This window comes from Betta splendens, chromosome 9, assembly GCF_900634795.4.
Source record: "Betta splendens chromosome 9, fBetSpl5.4, whole genome shotgun sequence".
Taxonomy (NCBI): Eukaryota; Metazoa; Chordata; class Actinopteri; order Anabantiformes; family Osphronemidae; genus Betta; species Betta splendens.
In genome coordinates this window covers 24489866-24508217 of record NC_040889.2, presented here as the reverse complement: position 1 = coordinate 24508217, position 18352 = coordinate 24489866, and the positions used below count along the sequence as shown (strand labels likewise).

General features: G+C 48.9%; 1 protein-coding gene across 3 annotated transcripts in view; it reads left to right on the top strand.

The window, feature by feature from the left end:
- Window positions 1–18352, top strand: part of fbxl17 (F-box and leucine-rich repeat protein 17) — a 155293-nt gene that overhangs the window by 49064 nt on the left and 87877 nt on the right. For all 3 annotated transcript variants that reach the window (XM_029163185.3, XM_029163184.3, XM_055512056.1), the window contains exon 7: window positions 9857–9964. In XM_029163185.3, the coding sequence (XP_029019018.1) occupies window positions 9857–9964 (108 nt within the window). The remainder of the gene's footprint in view (window positions 1–9856; window positions 9965–18352) is intronic.

Here is an 18352-nt window from a genome sequence, read left to right as displayed (position 1 = left end):
TGAAGAGGGTGGCGTGTAGTGTCTAGGAGTAAAAGCAAACAAGGCTTTTCCTTATTAACAGTGGAACCACACGTCTGGATATTGATCTGCAAGATCAGATTTTACGGGAAACAAAGGAGATGTTGAGACAAAAGTATGTTCTCTATGTACATTTAATTAATTTCCAAGGAGAAAGTGGAGGTCAACCCTACAAGAGTAAGCTGCCATAGGTCACCATCTTTACATTCAGCTTGTGTTGAGAACACTTATAAACTAGGAGAATTCCATCTCCGTTTGTCTGTCTCTTTGTTTGGCCGTCTCCCTGACACCTGTCCCTGTCACTACACATAATGCTTTGTGAATGAGCTCTGCACGGGCCGCCAACATGTAACATGCCTCTGATGTCCACGCCCGGGGCACTGTCACTTACCCGGGCCTCATCAGCATAACGCAACGCTCCCGCGGATGCGGATGCGGACGCTCGTGCCGAGCTTTCGGCTGTCGCTCGTCCGCAGCAACACTCGTCTGGCTCTAATCACGAAACCCTGGCAGGCAGAGGCTTGGTGCCTGGAGGCCATGAGGGCAGAGGAGGCTCCTACCCCGAGGCCAGCCCCGGGCCTTTGTGGCCTACCATGACACTGACAAGGTGGTCTGGAGTCACCGTGCACGCCTGAAGAAGCCCCAGCCGAGGACCTACTGCAGCATAGGTGGTGTTTATTGCAGCAGGAAGTGGAACAGCCGCGGCCAGAGAGTGTGAATTAAAGCGAAATTGTGAAATGTAAAGCCAAAGCTGCTTTGAAAGTACGGCCTCCTGGCTTTCCTCCCTCTTTTTACAAATACCAGACGTAGTGATTTACTGTCTGTCAGTGCAAACCCTCCCGAGTTAAGGCAACCTATTTCTGTTTGGTCTCGTTCTCTTCCCCTCTCTCTCTGCTCCAGCTGTCTCAGTTCGCCTGATCTGTCTCTGATCATCTTGTTAGTCTGGAAGCCTTCCATTGTGACTGAGGGCTGCGCGGGCCCGGTTGCACCTGAGTCCAGGCTTCACGCTGTTGGGAGCGCACGGGTTGCGGAAGGTGTGACAAGAACCCAGTTAAGTCAAGATCTGAAGCGTGGCTGGAGAAACAAAGCAGACTCAGCAGAGTGAACCGAGGTACTGACATGTGGACGCTGCACGCTTGAGCTGTGAGATGGAGAGGGATGATGATCTGTTGGCTGCGAAGAGAAACGCCCGCTTCAGATAAAGCTTCTAGCATAACAATGCACTTAATCGTGTTTTGACAAAACCCGAGTTGACGTTTCTCACAGTTGGCCGAGCTGCGGAGCGACGGGAGGCAGACACATCATGACACAACCAGCAGGAGGCCGTTCGTTTCACGTCTTCATGGAATTAAAACACTTTCTAAGAGATTACAGCACGATTACCTGCAGCAAGGCTGCGATTAAACATGATTGAGTTGCAAACCTGGCAACCCTGTCCTTCTGCTTTTTGCATTCGTTGTATCCGTTTTAATAACACTTTGTCAAAATTTACATTAATATCTGACAGAAACTTAAAGGTTCTGAAACAGAGAAGCAGAGAAGAGGGAATCTGTTTGTCGCAGGCCCTGCGATTCTCTCAGCCGCTGCCAGCTCCGTGTCCGAGCCTTTAGCACGGTGTCGATATAAAGAAGAGGCGCCGGTGCCCTGCATAGACTGCTGAGCAGAACAATCCAATACGGGCCATAGCTGTAACGTCAGGGTATTGACGGCTTTGTCACCCAACAGCCTGTCATTCTGCTCCAGGTCCGTGGTCAGATTGGCCTCTTTAAGTCCCATTTTTCATCATTAGCATGAGACACAAAACTGATCTCTAAGTAAAGCTCAAAGTGTTCAAAGTCAATTTCTGTTTCATCCTGATCGATTGTTTCGGGCCCAGCAGCAAAGGGTTATTAGGTTTAGAGTCTCGCAGACCAGACTCTCACTTGGTGGCTTCCAGACTAACCACTAACACATCAGTGTGAATGTGCAGAACACCATGCCAGGTGTAACTTAGTGTTGGGAGCACTGTGGTTTACTTTTGCATTAGCACAAAAGGCATATCGCCGAGCAAAACTTGGATGTGGAGTTGCATTCCTCCCACAGGTGTTACATGAAGCTATGCATTACTTGGTCTGTAAGGCATTATTTATCATGATTAAGGTGATTATGATCTACGGCTTGGTTTCATTTTCCATTACTCACTTTTTTAGTAAGAGCAAAGTCCAGCAGAGTAGAACCTGAAATTGGAACCAGGACGGCATAAATCAGGTTTAATTATTCCTCAGAAATGACAGATTTTCTGCATATGGAGGAGTAAAAAAAACAGATTCTGACACACGTCATCTGAAATCTGGTTGGTGTTTGAATCTTATTTATGGAGACACGAATATCAGGATGTGAACGCAGTATAAACATGCTAATTAAGACGCCATTATAAACATTACAAACCACAGGGAGACACGTATCCAAAGGTTTTTCAGCAAACTGAGAAATATCTGATTTTGTGGAACGTTTTTTATTTTATTTTTTTGTCCCAGGGTCTTTGAGGTTTTTGTTTTTGAATTGAATTTGAAAAGCTGCAGTCTTTCTGGGGTTGCAGGTTTCACTGTAAGGTGCTAAAACCACATCCTCAAACAGGCTTTTAACAGCTGACACGTGTGTGTGTGCGCGTGTGTGTGTAACACAAAACGAAGGGCACATTAGGAATAGAAATTTAGAAGTAGAATTTCTCTGTGTGATCTGAAGGAGCTTGAAATGAATATGGAGCCGTTTGTGTTTCTGTTGTGAGCTCGGTGATGGAGTTAAACCTGCGCTTCGGTTAAACTCTGGTCTTTTCCTGCTTTATTTATGTTTGCCTTCAAACACATTTCGCTGTAACACGGAGCATCGCGATGAGAAAACTCGCCTGCACTGTTACTGCTCCACAGCACACATCGGCCCGCGTCCTCTCACCGTGGAGAACCATGGAGCCCGTACAGCGAGCTGACACCGAGGACCAGCCCCTTCGGAGAATACGTGCTTGGAAGAAGAACATCCTGGGATTTGAACAACTCCAGAGAGGTGTTGGAGGGTTCTGCCAGTGGCAGCGGTAAAGACAGCTACCGCTTTGCATTGAAGGCAGGGAAATGTGCCTGCTGGCGTCCTCCTCAGCAGCTACTGCTCTCTATCTGACATGCAACAAAGAGCTATTGATACGTTGCTTGGGAAAGGAACACACTGGGATACGAAACCTCAAGAGGAGTGTTGGAGAGATTTTACAATGCGGCGTAATGACTGTGTATTTAAAGTAGAGTGTGTGTCTTGGCTTCCTCCACGGTAACTTCTGATTTCCTTTTGACACATAAACAAAGTACTATTGATCCTCAGGGAAAGAGGCCCGAGAACAAAAGCGCCTCTTCGTCATGGGGGGAAACTGCAGAGTAGGAGTCTTCAGAAGCCAACTTTCACCCCCCCCCCAGCACGCAAATGCACTTACAATCACAATAGCACATGTACGCAGCTACATCAAGATGAAAAACCTTTCTGTGAAACTGTTGAGCAGCTTAAGCCGCTGAATAAATGACGGGCAATTTTCATCGGAGAGTCGAGGCGATCAATCACCTCGGCGATCACCCATGCAGATTTCAGCCCTCCTTGGCATCATCGAGGCTGATGGCATCGATAGAGCGAGACAGGGCGGCTTGACAAGTGTGTAAGGAGAGATAAGTGCGCATGGTGGGTACGTGGGGATGGCACATTAATTGATTTCGGATGAAAAGCGGCGAAACGCTGCCTTTTGTTCGGGCTATGGAATCGTCTGTCCAAATAGGTAGCGCTTACTTTTTTCGTGTGATATGTGAAAAGCATAGGGCAAGTTTGTCATGGATTTTTCTCAAGTGTGTCTGAAATGGCCACAGCTGGAGAAAAGTGGATCTATTGATCCTGGGAGTTTCATATTTCAAACATAGTCATCTGTCAGAGCCCGCTTCGATTTTTGAAAAACATACACTCTGCCTTCCAGATTATTTTACGGCCCCATCGTCACAGTGTACAGTCAATGTGAAGAATGTCAGCGTTGGTGTAGATTAAAAAAGTAAGCAACCCTGCTTCTCATTATTATTATTATTATTATTAACTAAAATCTTGACATTGTTTCTTCAGGGGAAACTCGTTGGTTAATAAATGAAGGGAGTAGAACTGAACCATGGTCAGAGTAAACAGCTCTTATTTGTTTTGCCTGTACTTGCCCTCAGTTAGCTGCTTCTCTGTTTTAATAGTGTGTGTGTGTGTGTGTGTGTGCGCCTGCTTTCTTTCTCACACCGGCCTCATCTGGGCTTTTTTGGAAAACATCCAGCAGCAAAAAAATAACGAGAGGGACAAAGGTTAAGGAAGGCGAAACGATAGCGAGGCGGCGGCAGATGTGCTACAGTAGCTGCTTACAGCGACTCCTCAGAGCCTCGGGGAGGCTTTTAATTTGTGGACTGCCCGCAGAGCGGCATCATGGGTAGCGAAGTGGTCGGGGGGTGACGAGGCCGTCGCCGGCTGTTTCCTCCCAGTGTTGCCCAGCAGCAGGTCACTGCACACGCGTGGACCCGCCGGTGGGTGCAGTCTCTCTTATTCCCACTGCGCCCAAAGGAAGGAGGAGGAGGTGCTTTCACACCTGTTGGAGACTCACTCAGAACTTCACACTTCATTAAGTAAACATAAATTCTTGAGAATATCGCTTAATTCACTTTAAGGACTTGATGGAGGCGGAAGGAGCTGAGGATTTGCTGGTCTGGCAGTGGAGCCGCTCCTTATGCAAAGCCATGAAGATGGATCGTTAATAGAATGTGTTGCAGTGTATTCAGTAATCGTTATTAATCTGTGTGACGGCGGATCCGTTCTCGGCGCTGCCCAGTGTTCATAAAGCTCGCTTAATTAGACTGATTGATTAGATGGCGGTGATTCAGCGCTCTCATCGCAGCTCCTCATCCCGTCAAGCCTCTAATAAGATCAGACCGCTCTCATATTCACGGCCCCCCCTCCCCTCCCCTTGTTTGGCCTGTCACAGCACCTCTCCGTCTTTCTCGCCGCCTGTCTGTCACATCCATATTCAGGCTGGATTTACAGGCATGAAAGGAGCAGCCAAGCTTGCCAAAACAACACGCCGACGACTCGGAGCTACATTATGTTAACATGAAAAGATTGCAAATCTCCGATTCTCCCTCGCCGCCGCCCCTCCCCCTCCCCCTCCCGCGTCCTCCTTCCTGTCGTCCTCGCGCTCGCCTCTCGCTGTGATCCATCCTGTGTTCCTGTCTCATCATGTCTCATAAATATGACTGGTCCCTCACTCCAGCCAAGGGAAACATCACACCGGAGAATGGCGGACCAGGCACCTCACATCTGTCTAGACTCAGACTCTGTTGGCCTGGCCGTGCGCCGCTCCGGGCCTCTCGGCGGCTCCGTGGGGCCCGTTTCACGTCTGTCCAGCATGTCCAGCACAGCGGCCTGCGCCGCCCTCAGTCGGCAGACTTAATTGTGGATCGGCGTGGATAAAACTTCAGCTGCAGATCGATACGCACGCACAGCTCCGAGTGGAGCCGCCCTGTGCTCAATACACAGTGCCTGCTCATCAGTACAGAGGCAGCAGGAGGAGACGCTCCCTCACTGTAGTAAAATTTTACGACTTTCTGTGTTGCTTTTGTCTCCAGGCATCGGATATTACAGAGGATGATGAGCATTCATTTAAATTTTTGCCAGATCACCAGTCCTTCGCATCAATACAGCCCATCTGAGCTCTTTAAAAAGAGACGGACTTTGGTGTGTGTGTGTGTGTGTGTACATAGGTTTATGAGTGTGCACCTACATATGCGTGTCTGTATTTCAAGGCTGTGATGAACCCGCTGCACTATCGCCCCTAAGAGAGTCTTAATGGAGCAAAATGATTACCTCGGAAAGAGCAGAACTTTGATGAAAACCAGCCCGCTTTAATCCAGCGCCTCGCAAACCCGCAGTCGATGCCCTTTGTTTATGGGTAAAACTATAAATTTGCAAAGATTGCAGAGGACTTCAGTCACCGAAAGGCTGCATAATGACATCATAGCGTCCGGTGGCCTTTGAAAGAAGCTTTCTACTGGACTTGAATAACTGTATTGATGTCTGGTTCTAAAAGGGAAACAAGGACGTCTGCGTCCACTATTACCCAGGTTCCGTCGAGGTGAATGAGTGATGGAGCAGATCTTACAGCTGAGGTTGTTGAGCTCTGCGCGTTTTGGCTGGTCACGTTCCGACAATAAATGTTAATATGGGATGAGTCACAGATGAGCCTCGCACCATCGCAGCGTAACGGCGGTGCTGCCCCAGCGTCGTGCAGGAGTCCGAGCACCGGGCCAAAGCCATACGCGCTCATCCAGTACTGGTCTGGTCCTGTTTCTGCTAGCACAGCACTCCCAACAATTATCTCCCAGCTCTTTGAAACGCGCACACACACAGAGGCTTTACGACTGCAGCCTTTCCACCGTTCCCGTCCACTTTCCTCGCCTCCTCCATCCAGAGCCCATTAAACCAGATCCCTTCTAAAAAGCTTTAAGGCCCCTTTTGTTCGGCCACTTCTGCTCCGAAGCCCGACCACGGCTCTTTTCATGTTTTTAAATCAGAGTCCGTGGAAGGTTGAGGGTGAGCACAGGGAAGCAAAGAGGAATTTGTGACGGGTTTTTGTGTTTGTGGGTTGGAGACAAATCTTACAAACCCATATGGTCCTCCTCACACACATGAACACGCAGACCTCCTCGGCCTTAATCTGATACGGTACACGGCCTCCTGGCCTGTTCTGCTCTGCTGGGATTTCATCTCTCTTTTTTTTTTTTTTTTTTGTTCTGTCTCCCTTCTCACCTGCTGGGAGCTACTGTAGACGCGTAACCTGCTCTTTTCCTGTGCTTCTCCTGTGTTTTCAATGCACCCGCACACACTCTGGCAGCACAAACACCACCATGAAATGCAGTGGCCTCCGCTGTGATTTGCAGACGCTGCTGACTTGAGGACGCTGGTGTGTGGCCTTTTTGATTTTGCTGGTATTCAACCTGAAAATGTTTTCCTTGATGGGTTTTTGGCCGAGGCTGCGCTGGGGTACCTCCGGGCGCCCAGCTCCACGTGCCAGCTGCTCTGCCTGGGCTGCTCCTGCTGGGGCCCTGTTTTCAAGTTTTATACCCAGAAAGGCAACTCCACACTCCTCTGGCTTCCATCTGGGCCCGCTGATCAGGGTCTGTGCGCATCGGTGTCTCCAAGTGGGAGCACCGACTCTCCTTCAGTTAATCTTCTCTGACTGCAGGGATGATGTGTGTTGTGGTGGGTCCAGACCTGAGGGGTAGAATTTTAAAAGTGCATCCATTTATTGATTACTGTGAAAAGCCGCGTTCTCTGCAACACAGGGAAGTACAGTGCAGTGTGCAGCGCGTATGCCCTGCTGTCTCCAGGATGAACGTGTCTGTTTCGGGTGAAATGTTTCTTTGTGAGAGGATCCTGGAGGGAGCAGCTCCATCACCAGCAGCTCTTTTCTCAACATCATCCCATTTTTTTCCATGGTGATGGAGCCTGTTGATTGTGCCAACCATAAAACCCTCTGTGTGAATGGCATTTGTGAATTTTTTGTTTTAACATATATGCAATAAAATAGAAGTTGCAGCCAAATGCCCTGCGTGTTGTGCAAACATCACCTTGATGCAGCATTACATGCTGATCCACTGGTTAATCAGCAAGCTTATGAGATTATATAACTAATCTCTTTATGATACAGTTGTGGGAATAAATGAATGTGGATCGACATGTTTCCAGTGATGCCATGCTCATGTTTATCCATAATGTGCATCTGTTTAGCATATATGCTAAACGGCTATGCTAGTTGTTGTAAAATACAGCTAAACGTTTTTATTTGCTCATAAGATGCGTTATCTGATAAATGCACACTTTGGCTTGATATTCGAATTGGATTAAAAGAAAAGGATCGAATCATGGCTTAGTTTTGATAGACGATGTGGTAAAAAGTAAAGGAAAACGAAGCTTTGCTCTGAGTAATAATAAGCGAATAAAGAGGTGTCACAAGGTTCGTGGTCAGTCTGTGCTGTGTTCACCTTGTCCATTGGGACATTACAAACTCGCAGCATATTTCCTCTGTTGACCTGCGAGTTGAAATCCTGTGCAGTCACATCCTTTATGAACCGTTTTGCACTTTACAAGCACTTTGGCTCCCGGCTGATAAGGTGGAGACGCACCTTGGAGCTTCTTGCGTTACAGGAGGTGTTTTAACCAGATAAGCCGTACTGAATGTGACTTGATAAATGGACCGTGTGCTCTGTCTTTCTGCGACTTCTCTCTCTCTCTCTCTCTCTCTCCTCGGCGTCTCTGCAGGTTTTCCATCTTCGCCCGTCTCGACTCGGTAACCTTTAAGGTTCTGTAGACCTGGAGGTGGGAGCGGGGCAGCGTTAGAATGATGGCTGTGATTAAGTCTGGAGGGGTGGGTACTGTATGTAGGACGGCTGTGGGAGAAGGAATAAAGGTGATGTGGTCAAGAATAGTGATTAGTGCAGAGCGGGACGTGTCTCGTGGGCCGTCGGGTGGATCTGACACTGGCCAGCAGTGTGTGGACCCGGCCTTTTAACCCAGTAATCAGTCAGCACAGTGCAAGCAACCACGGACTAGAACACATACATTAACACTACCAGCCGTGGAAGCTGCTGCGATGTTACTCGTGTCCGTTCACACATTTGACTGCACGTTGGTCCAGTCGATGTTAAAAGGGTGTAAATTTCCCTCCGTGCTCGCAGGATTAATTAATTTACAGCTCGACGCTGCGGCTCCAGTCGCCTCACTGTCCGACCAAACAGGCCAGTTAATTATGTTGTCAGCTGGGCAGTAAAGACGGAGCCGGAGAAGAAGTAGTGCTGGATATGACGTGGGCTGTTTGCATTGTAAGCGGGAATTCAGCCGCACCGTCCTGAATCATCCTCTCCGCCCGCAAAGCGCCGTCTTTATTTATGTGGGAAGTTGTTGGTGATTTGTAGAAACTGACTGTAAACGCAGAAACACACTATGATTGGATTGTTTGTTTTTCTGTGTGATCACAGCAGTTAATAAAGCTAATCCTCTTTCTCTACTTGCTTTAAGGTGCTTATACAAAAAATCTGTCTGTCTTAATCACTACACTTTGAAGATGAAGCAACCTGACACCAACTGCCTGTGTGAGAATATGGTTAATGCTTTTTTAAATGCTCCTCTTCCTGCTGCTGGTCCCGGTTTGCTTTAACCTGGAGTTAAAGCAAACCGGGGGGAAACTCTTAGATAGCACCAACAGTCCCTCGCCCTCACGGGGGAGGTGAGGGAGCTGCACTGTACCAATGCCTCTATTGATCAGCGCGCTGGAAGGTGGTGGAAATGTTCCGCTTCCCTATTGATCTCTGATCTATTATGAGTTGTTAGTAGAAGGCCGGGCGAACGGCGGCGAGCGCTCCATCAGTCACACGCCCACGCCCACGCTCACACTCTCTCTCCTCCTCCTCCTCCTCCTCCTCTCCTTCTGCGATCCTCTTCCTCCCTCTCTCTGCTGATCGTCCAGCACACAAGCGCTCTCGACCCGCGCCGCAGATGGAGCGGGAGTTTCGGCTCCAACAACCTGTCCACAAGCACCCAGTTTGAAAAATTGTCTTTTATGGAATCATTGCATGACGGCTGGTGCAGTGCTGCAGCGGGGAAAGCCAGTGCTGCTCGGTGCTTTTCACCACGTGTGCAATTAGTCCTGTAAAAGCCAACAGACAAAACATATTGAGCCTCTGAGGAGTGAATGAAATAATATTGGCACCTTCCTCCGCTGATTTAACGCCTCTTTTCTGTGCTGCTCTTTGTCCAGGTGACCGATCGATCCGTGCGAGCTGTTGCGGAGCATTGTCCCGAGCTGCAGTTCGTCGGCTTCATGGGCTGCCCCGTGACCTCTCAGGGGGTCATCCATCTTACCGCGGTGAGCATCGCAGCCATTCTGTCATTTATTTCTGTCCCACAGTTCACCGTGCGAGCTACGGTATCCTTAAAGCTCCAGCCGTGTGTTTACTCCAGACAGCGCCGTTAAAGGGAGGCTAATTTCAGTCAACAGCTTCACTTTCTTAGAGTAATTACTTGCATCAGTAAATGTCAACAGAAGTTTCAGCGTGACAAAGTTGTTCTTGTCTAATCCTGTTACTGTGGGCCAGCGCTCCGCGATGCTGCGGGCGATGCAGCGTCTCCGGGGGGACTCAGGACCTCGCCGTGCGCTTTATCTCCGACTTAGTTTTGAAGTTCTTTCGTGTTAACTTTTAAATCTCATGAAAGCCTAATGAGATGAATCCTAATAATACGCTGCTGTTCTGACTACACCCTGCTGTTTGGATATTACCATGCTAATGAACAGGGGCTCCATGGTTAAAAATGTTCCATGCCATGTAAACATGGACACACATGCGCTCACACGCCGATTGAATTCACAAGGAAACGCCGCACCTTATTTTCTTTGTCCTTTATTTCCTTTTTCCCCAGCATAATCCATTTAGAGTGTGTGTGTGTGTGTGTGTGTGTGTGATACAATCGATTTGTCTTTTTGGGTGCGTGGGGGTGCACGCCACTATGAACGTACCCTTGTGGTCCCGTGCGCGTCTATTCCTCCTCAAATGCAATTACAGTTGTGTTAATAGGACTGAGACACCCAATGCCACGCCGCATTATTAGATTAAACAGCAGATTAATTTGCGCTCATGATTTTGGCCTCCTATCATCTGTGCAGCCTCTCCTGACCTTGGCCGTGATGTTGTAGACAGACGGTAATGAAGCCAGCCAGTCATAACAGCATTAGCATACCTGTAGGTAGACGCAGACACATCCGCCCACACGCACTCCGGCACAGCTCATTATTATTTATTACTGTATTAGCCAAGGTGAAGTTTTAGTGGTTCAGACGAGCGAGTTCATCATTCTGATCATATAAGGTACGTTTATTTTTTTGTATGGATGCAGTTTGAATAGAAGAGTGTCCATTTCTATGGACTTTCTTCTAACTTGAATTGTTCAAGTTAACTTTTTGGGCGACGTCGCCTAAAAATGAGATTAAAAATGAATTTTCAACAAACAGAAGATGAGAACTCCATTCGCTGAGGTTTGTGCAGCACCCAGGAAAGCGCCAGGACTCTTTACCTTGGCTTCAAGGCGGGACGTTTTCATTTAAACCATTTAACCCTTTCACATTCATTTCATTACGCATACAAACACACACCAGGGTTGAAAGTTCACTCTCCAAAGTGCCACTAATCTCTTTCTTTACTCCCTGGACTGCAGAGGTGCAGCTGCTCCATGCCCTTAAAGTGTTTCCTGTGCAGGTGGTGTCCACGTTGACTGTAACGTGTTCGTCGTGATGATCATTCCTCTTCCTCCCCTCTCTCTCTGCTCCTCTGCCTCTTCTTTCCCACCCTCCCTCCCTCCGTACTCTCCGACTGTAATTATCTCGTTTAGCAGTTGATTCCTCCCCCCGTTCATTCCCACTCGGTCCCATCCGGGCGTCGATTGAAAATCATATCCTGGCGTTTAGATTCGTTGCATTTGTGATGACTCTGTGGACCCGCGCGTCGCTCCCGCGTTCGATTAGCGCACGCTCCCTTCCACTCCTCTCCCTCCTCGATCGCCCCGTCTCTCTGATAATCTCCTCAAGCCCCTCGCTTTCTTCCCAGCCATCATCAGGAAAAAAGGGTAGAAAATCCATTACTTTTATTAACTTCTTTGCTATGACACGCTCATTTCAGATTTATAGTATTTTTTTTATACCAACTTCTTCTTCCGCAAATTAGGGAATGGGGGAATCAATTTAAACAGTAATTTCTTAATCAAGTGAGCAGGTTGTAAAAATAGATCGGGCCCAGCGATGGGCTTGATGCCGATGGTTTGCATGGAGCTGCGGCCTGCACTCTGCCGCTAATGGCTCTGCAGCGTTTCAGTCCGTACGGGAGGCGCTTTGTTCCCCAGCGATGAGCGCTCAATATTTGTGGTCGGCCGCTATTTGATAAATCATCCTCTTGTTAGCGACTTCAAAGTTAAATCAAGACTCCTGCTGACTCAGGCCTGCAAACGTGATGTGCAGCGCTTGGGAATCTGTGAACACACCGCTTCAAATGTCTGATGCCGTCATTTTTTTTTTTTTGTTGCGCCAGGAATTCGTTTGGAGTGAAGCTTCAGCTTGGCTCCACTTTCTTTTACATTAGTTATACTGTAGTTTTATTGATGAGCCTTGTCACAACCTCAAGCTCCGTAATGGCTAAAAAACATCTTGGGCAGATCCCAGAGTTTTCCGCTCTCCCTCAGCAGCTAATTTGAGAACTTTATGTATACAGTATGTGTTTGAGTTCGCGTAGGCCTGTGTCAGATTTATTGTGCCCCCGGATTGGGCTTCAGAGGGACAAAGGGAGTGTGCCTGTGTGGGTGTGGGCCGTTGTCAGGCGTGGAGGGCGTCACTCAAGCAGCTGGAGTGTTTCCCCCGCTCCTCAAGCTTTGAGGAAATAAATTTGTGTATTTCAGAAGTGGACAACATCCAGTATTTTCTGCGCCTCAGTCGCACTTTGAAGAATAATGTGCAGCACCAACAGAGTCATTATCCCACTCTTTGAAAATCGCTGTTACCTGTTTACTGTACGCTTTCTCTGGATCCGGGCTCTTTCTGCCTTCAGTCATTGTCACCCTCTCAGCGTGTTGGTTTTTAACTTGTGTTTCGCGTTTATCCTTGTGTTGTTTTGTTCTCTCTCACTTCCTTTCGTGTGCGTCTTTGTGTTCCTGTCAAGCCACAGACTTCTTTTTCTTTTTTTTCCTTCTGCTTGTGATTAAGTCCAACGTCGGCTTTATCAGAGAGCCAGTGTTGGAGAGCAGCTCTTGGTGCCAGAGAGCCTGTGTTCCCCGGTCTTGGATGTCCCACTGATGGCGTCCGTGCCTACCCACAATGCCCCTCCTTATGCCTCAGCCGATCACTCCTCTGTGACACTGTGCGCCTCAAAATGTCTTTTTTGTGTGTGCGAAATTTCCCAGTCTTGGGAGAAAGAGAAGAGGCCAAAGGCATAACAAAAGGAGAGACAGTTGAGGAATGTGTCAGAGATGAAAAGATGTATATTTAGCGAGCGTAATAGCTGTGCGTTGTCTCTGTGATGTGCAGATCTCGGATGTTTCTGGTCTTAATTTGCGGCCTCGTAGATTAATCCAGCCGTGCCGCTCCGGGGCTTTTGTTGTTTTTCTCCAGAAAAAGTTAGGACCTTTGATAAATGCTCTCTGAGGCTGACAGAACTGAACCGCGGACCTCATTCTCTCTGCATTTATGAGCAAATAAAACAGTCTGGTTTATGACAGGGGAGCTATTTAATTTCCTAACCAGAATCACATGTTGGGCTCATCTCGGTGGATCGGTGTGTGCTCGCAGCACCCTCAGTCTGAACGTGGAGCTCGTTGAGGCTTTTCGTCCCCAAAACGACTCAGTTTGGAGACGGTGCTTTGAAGTGGAGACGCACACGAAGGCGGAAGCACCCGGGTCGTTGCCTTCGTGGCCTCCGCTCCGCCAGCGGTCGCCGGCCCTTATCTCCTCCCTGTGACTGGAGCACGGAGGACACACAATCACAGCGCCCTGTGTCACAGCGATAACCCCCCACGCACAGCGCACAACACACGCACACACACACCGACGTGCGTCGTGTGTGTGCGTGTTGTGTGCGCGTTGTGTGTGTGTGCGTGTTGTGTCTGAGCGTTTTGTCTGCACATTGTGTCTGCGTGTTGTGTCTGCGGCGGGGGGGTGGAGGGCACGGCGAGGGAGCAGAGGGGATTTGGAGGAAGAAAGGTAATGGGGTTGTGGGGGTCGCGGAATTTGTGGAAATTGTAATAATTTTCTGGCGTGCTGTATGGTGGAGATTGGGGGATTTATGAATATAATGAGCAGAGAGGAGCCTAAGGACCGTGTGCGTCTCTCGCAGCAGTAATTGAAGAATAATTCATTTGGCTCTAAGACTTGTAACCCACAGACGGGCAGCGATGGAGAGGTTTCTGACCTCTGGAGGGAGGGATATCATGTCTCATTACTGGCCCGACTAGTGTCGCTGTGCTGCGACTGTCACCCGGTGCTGCCGGCTTTGCTCTGTGCATGTGTTTGTGTGTGTGTGTGTGTGCGCGTGCGCCTATGTGGTCATTTGGCTTAGTGCGCCGGAGAGAAACCAGCGCTCTCTATCTCCTGGAGCCTTTTCTGGCCACCGAGTTTGTTATCAACACCAGCACATGCAGGATTAGCGGGTGAAGAGGGAGAGCGGGGGGGGGGGGAAATAAGTGATAGACAGTAGATGGGCACAAGACAGATTAAGAGCGAGGTTAACTGCACATGCACAACACCTACTGTACAAACCCGCACAGGGATCAGCTCACTGGTCTGTGACTGATGCACACAATGTATTTGTGATACCAGACTTTATGCCTCAGTCGGTTTTCAAATATTCATATCGGCCTCTGTGTGTTTGCGTGCGTGTGTTTTGCTGAGGGAGGCGCGTTCAGGCGCCGGGGGGGTGCCGGCGTTCACCCGGTGACGCCGCTGCCATCCGTCTCACCTTCTCGCCTCCGCCCGGTCCTTTCGCACAGGCTCCAGCGCCGCGCAGCCGAGCAGAAGGTGTCACGGCCGCGTCGCGCCGCCGCCTCGGCGCCGCGCTGGCTTTTAATGCAGGCGTCTTGCACCTCCACTTCCTGTTGTTCGGGCGCAGCACGGTGCGTCTAGGGGTCGGTTACACGTGGCCCCGCGTCTGTCAGGCCTCGGAGGCGACGGTGCGGAGAAAGTTGCGTTTTGGCCTGAATCAACATTTGGGAATGTTTAAAAAAGCAGGTGTGCAACAGAAAACTGCCTCGCGGACGGAGGGGAGATTCTTTACGACGACTCCCTGGATCCTTCACGCGATGCCAGCCTTCAGTCAGCCACTAGAAAGAGAGGAGCAGCCTCTCAAAACCCACAAGGAGAAACTGCGAGGTTTCTGGAGCTAAGTTTATGGACCGTTGAAAGAAAAATCAGCCTTGGTCAAAAAAAAGAAGAAAGAGAGGATGAAAGTGTGACAGAGAAAGAGAAGCAGAGCCGAAGCCCCGCACCTCGTCTGTCAAACATGGTGGTGCTTGTGTTATGACTGGTGCATGTGTGGCTGCCAGCGGAGCTGACAGACTGGCATTGGTTGACGGCTCCGCTGCTGAGGAGGAACCGGGGATACGGAGGAATGCAGCGGCGGCGCTCGTTCGCTTCCAGTCGGGGTGACGTTTTAGCGTTTAGCGGAAAAACGAGAGGCCGGACAGATGCGCGTACAGTGCGTCCGCTGGTACAAAAGTGTGAACTGTGCAGTCCAGTCCAGCTCCTTCCTGTGTGGACGGCCCATTCACTGCCCACAGTAGGACCCGCATTACACCCACTGAACCCACATACTAAATCTTGAAGTACTTCTAAATTAACTACAGCAGCGAAGTCACATTTTCCAAGTGTGGCGCGCTCTCCGTCGAGGCCCGAGACAATGGCCGCTCTGTGCGCGCTCCTTAAATGCCACGGAGCCGCTCGTCAGCTGAGCTCGATGGACAGCGGCGGCCGTGACCCGGCGCCGCGATGCGTGACGCTGTGTAAACAACGACTCCAACGAGCTCCAGACCCGCGCTCATGGAATAAAACGCGGCATCAGCCGGAACCCCGGCCGGCGCTTGGCTGCGGGAGAACGTACCTTTTGGAAACGGCCCGTTATTTTTCTTTCGTTCCCAGTGCCACTCCGCCTTCGACCTCTGACCCCGGCTCTCGCTTCGCCTCTCCCACAGAAGATTTTAATTGAAGCAGCTGGGAGCCGAGCCTCGTCTGCTCATGTGTACCGAGTTCTATAAAAAATGTGGTTCTACACCCGGTTCTCAGATGGGAACTATTTGTTCATCCAGCTCTTGTCAAACATGGACTGATTGCTTCCCTCTTATCTGTGTGTAGGGCATTGTGTGTTACATATTTGATTTGCTTCGCAGTCGGTCTATAAATACTCCCGTCCTATTGTGATTCTCTTGCTTGATTTCAATGTTTCTTTCTGCTGTGTGTCGTTTCAATCAAACATTTCCTAATAAAAATTTAAATGAAAGTAACGCTGGGGTGGATTTTAGGAACTTTTCTTATAGGAAAAAGCTCCGTAACTCGCGAGCAGTGATGATGTAGATTAGTGCAGACGCAGGCTAGATCCACTGGAACGCTCCTGAATAAGTTGGAATATTGATGGTAGCAACCACATATGCACCAACCGAGCATTTGGATGCATTTTAATACCATTCATAACATGCACATGGTTTCTTAAACGCCCTGTATTATTATTACAGTATCTCATGCAAGCAGTGCTTTAATGCTTTACTGGTGTATATTTACATAGAGATGCCGTTCTGTCCTCAGAGCAGCTGAATTCCACAGGTCTGGTGTTTTTTTTTTTTGTTTTTTTTTCTCATCAAGGTGTGTCTTCCATCTCTAAGCCGACAAACCCTGCCTGGTTACAGATTCAGCCAATGCAGAGAAAAACCTGACAAACCCCTCACCAAATCCTGGGCTCCTCGCTCTCGCTCTCTGCTGTGAACCCCTTGTTTCCCTCTCACGCGTCAATGCAGGCGCGGAATGTTTAAAAATGGACAGTAATGTGGATGGGGATGCGTTTCGGGCGAATCAGGATCCTCTGTCAAACGCACTGCGGCCTGTCCCGTTGTGGAGGCGTGACTAATTACTGACAGGCTGCAGCTCCTCTATTTCCTTGCTAAACGCTGGCGTTTGTGTTCCCGTCGTCACATTTACTGGTGGATTACCGAAGTTGCCGTCTCGTGCCTGGCTCTGCGTCGTACCTTTCACGCAGGCATCTGCTCAATTTTCTTCCAAATTTCTTCAACCCAGCTACACTCAGAGCCAATCCAGACTCGCGCTGTTTGACCTGTTTTCTCATTGGTGTTCCACATCAATGGGAGCGCTGCTATTGGCTGTAGTAAAAAACATTCCATTTCGCAGACATAAGCAGTTTTGAAGATTTTGCAGAACTAATGCGACTGTGGTTGTTGGGAGTTTTACGTTCACTCCAGACCTAAGGAGCCGCAATGAATGATCCAAACAAGTTTAACAAATGTAATTCGTGTGTTTAAGGTTTGATATTTGTTTTGCAGGTTTGATACTTGCAGTTGAATCGGAAGTGCACAGCGATCATCCTCTTACTGAATGAATAATTTAACACTGCGATCCAACAGTGTGTGTGTGTGTGTGTGTGTGTGTGTGTGTGTGTGTGTGTGTGTGTGTGTGTGTGTGTGTGTGTGTGTGTGTGTGTGTGTGTGTGTGTGTGTGTGTGTGTGTGTGTGTGTGTGTGTGTGTGTGTGTGTGTGTGTGTGTGTGTGTGTGTGTGTGTGTCTGTTTCATTCTCTTGAGCATCTGCTGACCTGAGCTCTTCTCTTTGTTAATGCAGGTGTTTCCCTTTTACCTCCGTCCATGATGTCAGCTCAGTTTCGCTCACATCCCAAAGCAGCTGTTTAATGCCTATTTTCTCATTACATCCAAGCGAGTCTTCACACTAATGGTGACGATATGTCACAAACAAAATCTGTTTCATGTTTATTTCATGACCAGGCAGCCTCGGCCTCTGATAAGAGACTCGGGTCCTGTTCTGCGTGATGGGGGGACATGAGACAGAGCTTCTCAGGTGTTTTTATGCTGTCTTCTCACTGCAGCATCGTCTCTCACCGCTCTGTTTTGCTTCTCGTGAGGACAGGGAGGAGTGTTTGCATGTTTGCCTGCTTCACACAGTGAGGTGTGGTCCTTATCCGCTTCCCCTCGCTCTCTTCATGCTGATACGTATATGTCATGCCTGTGGCGCTGACAGTAGTGCTCAGTGATCTTAACAGCAACTGCAAACTTGTTTTCTCTTTAGCCTCGGCCGTGACATTTACTTCAGCGCCTCCCTGGCGACTGGCCAGAATATCATACCTCTATTATCTCACATCCCTAGTGTGCGAATAAGCGTGTGTGCACCTGTGATTTAAATAGTTCTGAGTATGTGTCGGGAAAAGATACCTGCGCCGCGCGTTCTAAAGCCTGTGGTGATTCCAGGGAGGTGCGTCAGGAAGTTTTGAATGGAGGATTTTCTCTAAACTCCCTCTTAGATGGCGTTCAGATCGCAGGCAGGGATTATAGAAAGTATGAGGGATGAAAGCAGAAAGGAACGTGAACGCTCCCATTGGCTCGTAACCCCTCACGCCGGGCGAGCGGTGAACAGTAGCAGCAAGCAATTTCGGAGCATTTATGTGCCTTGTTATTTCTTATTCTGCATTCGCTCAGTTTTTTTTTCTGTACATG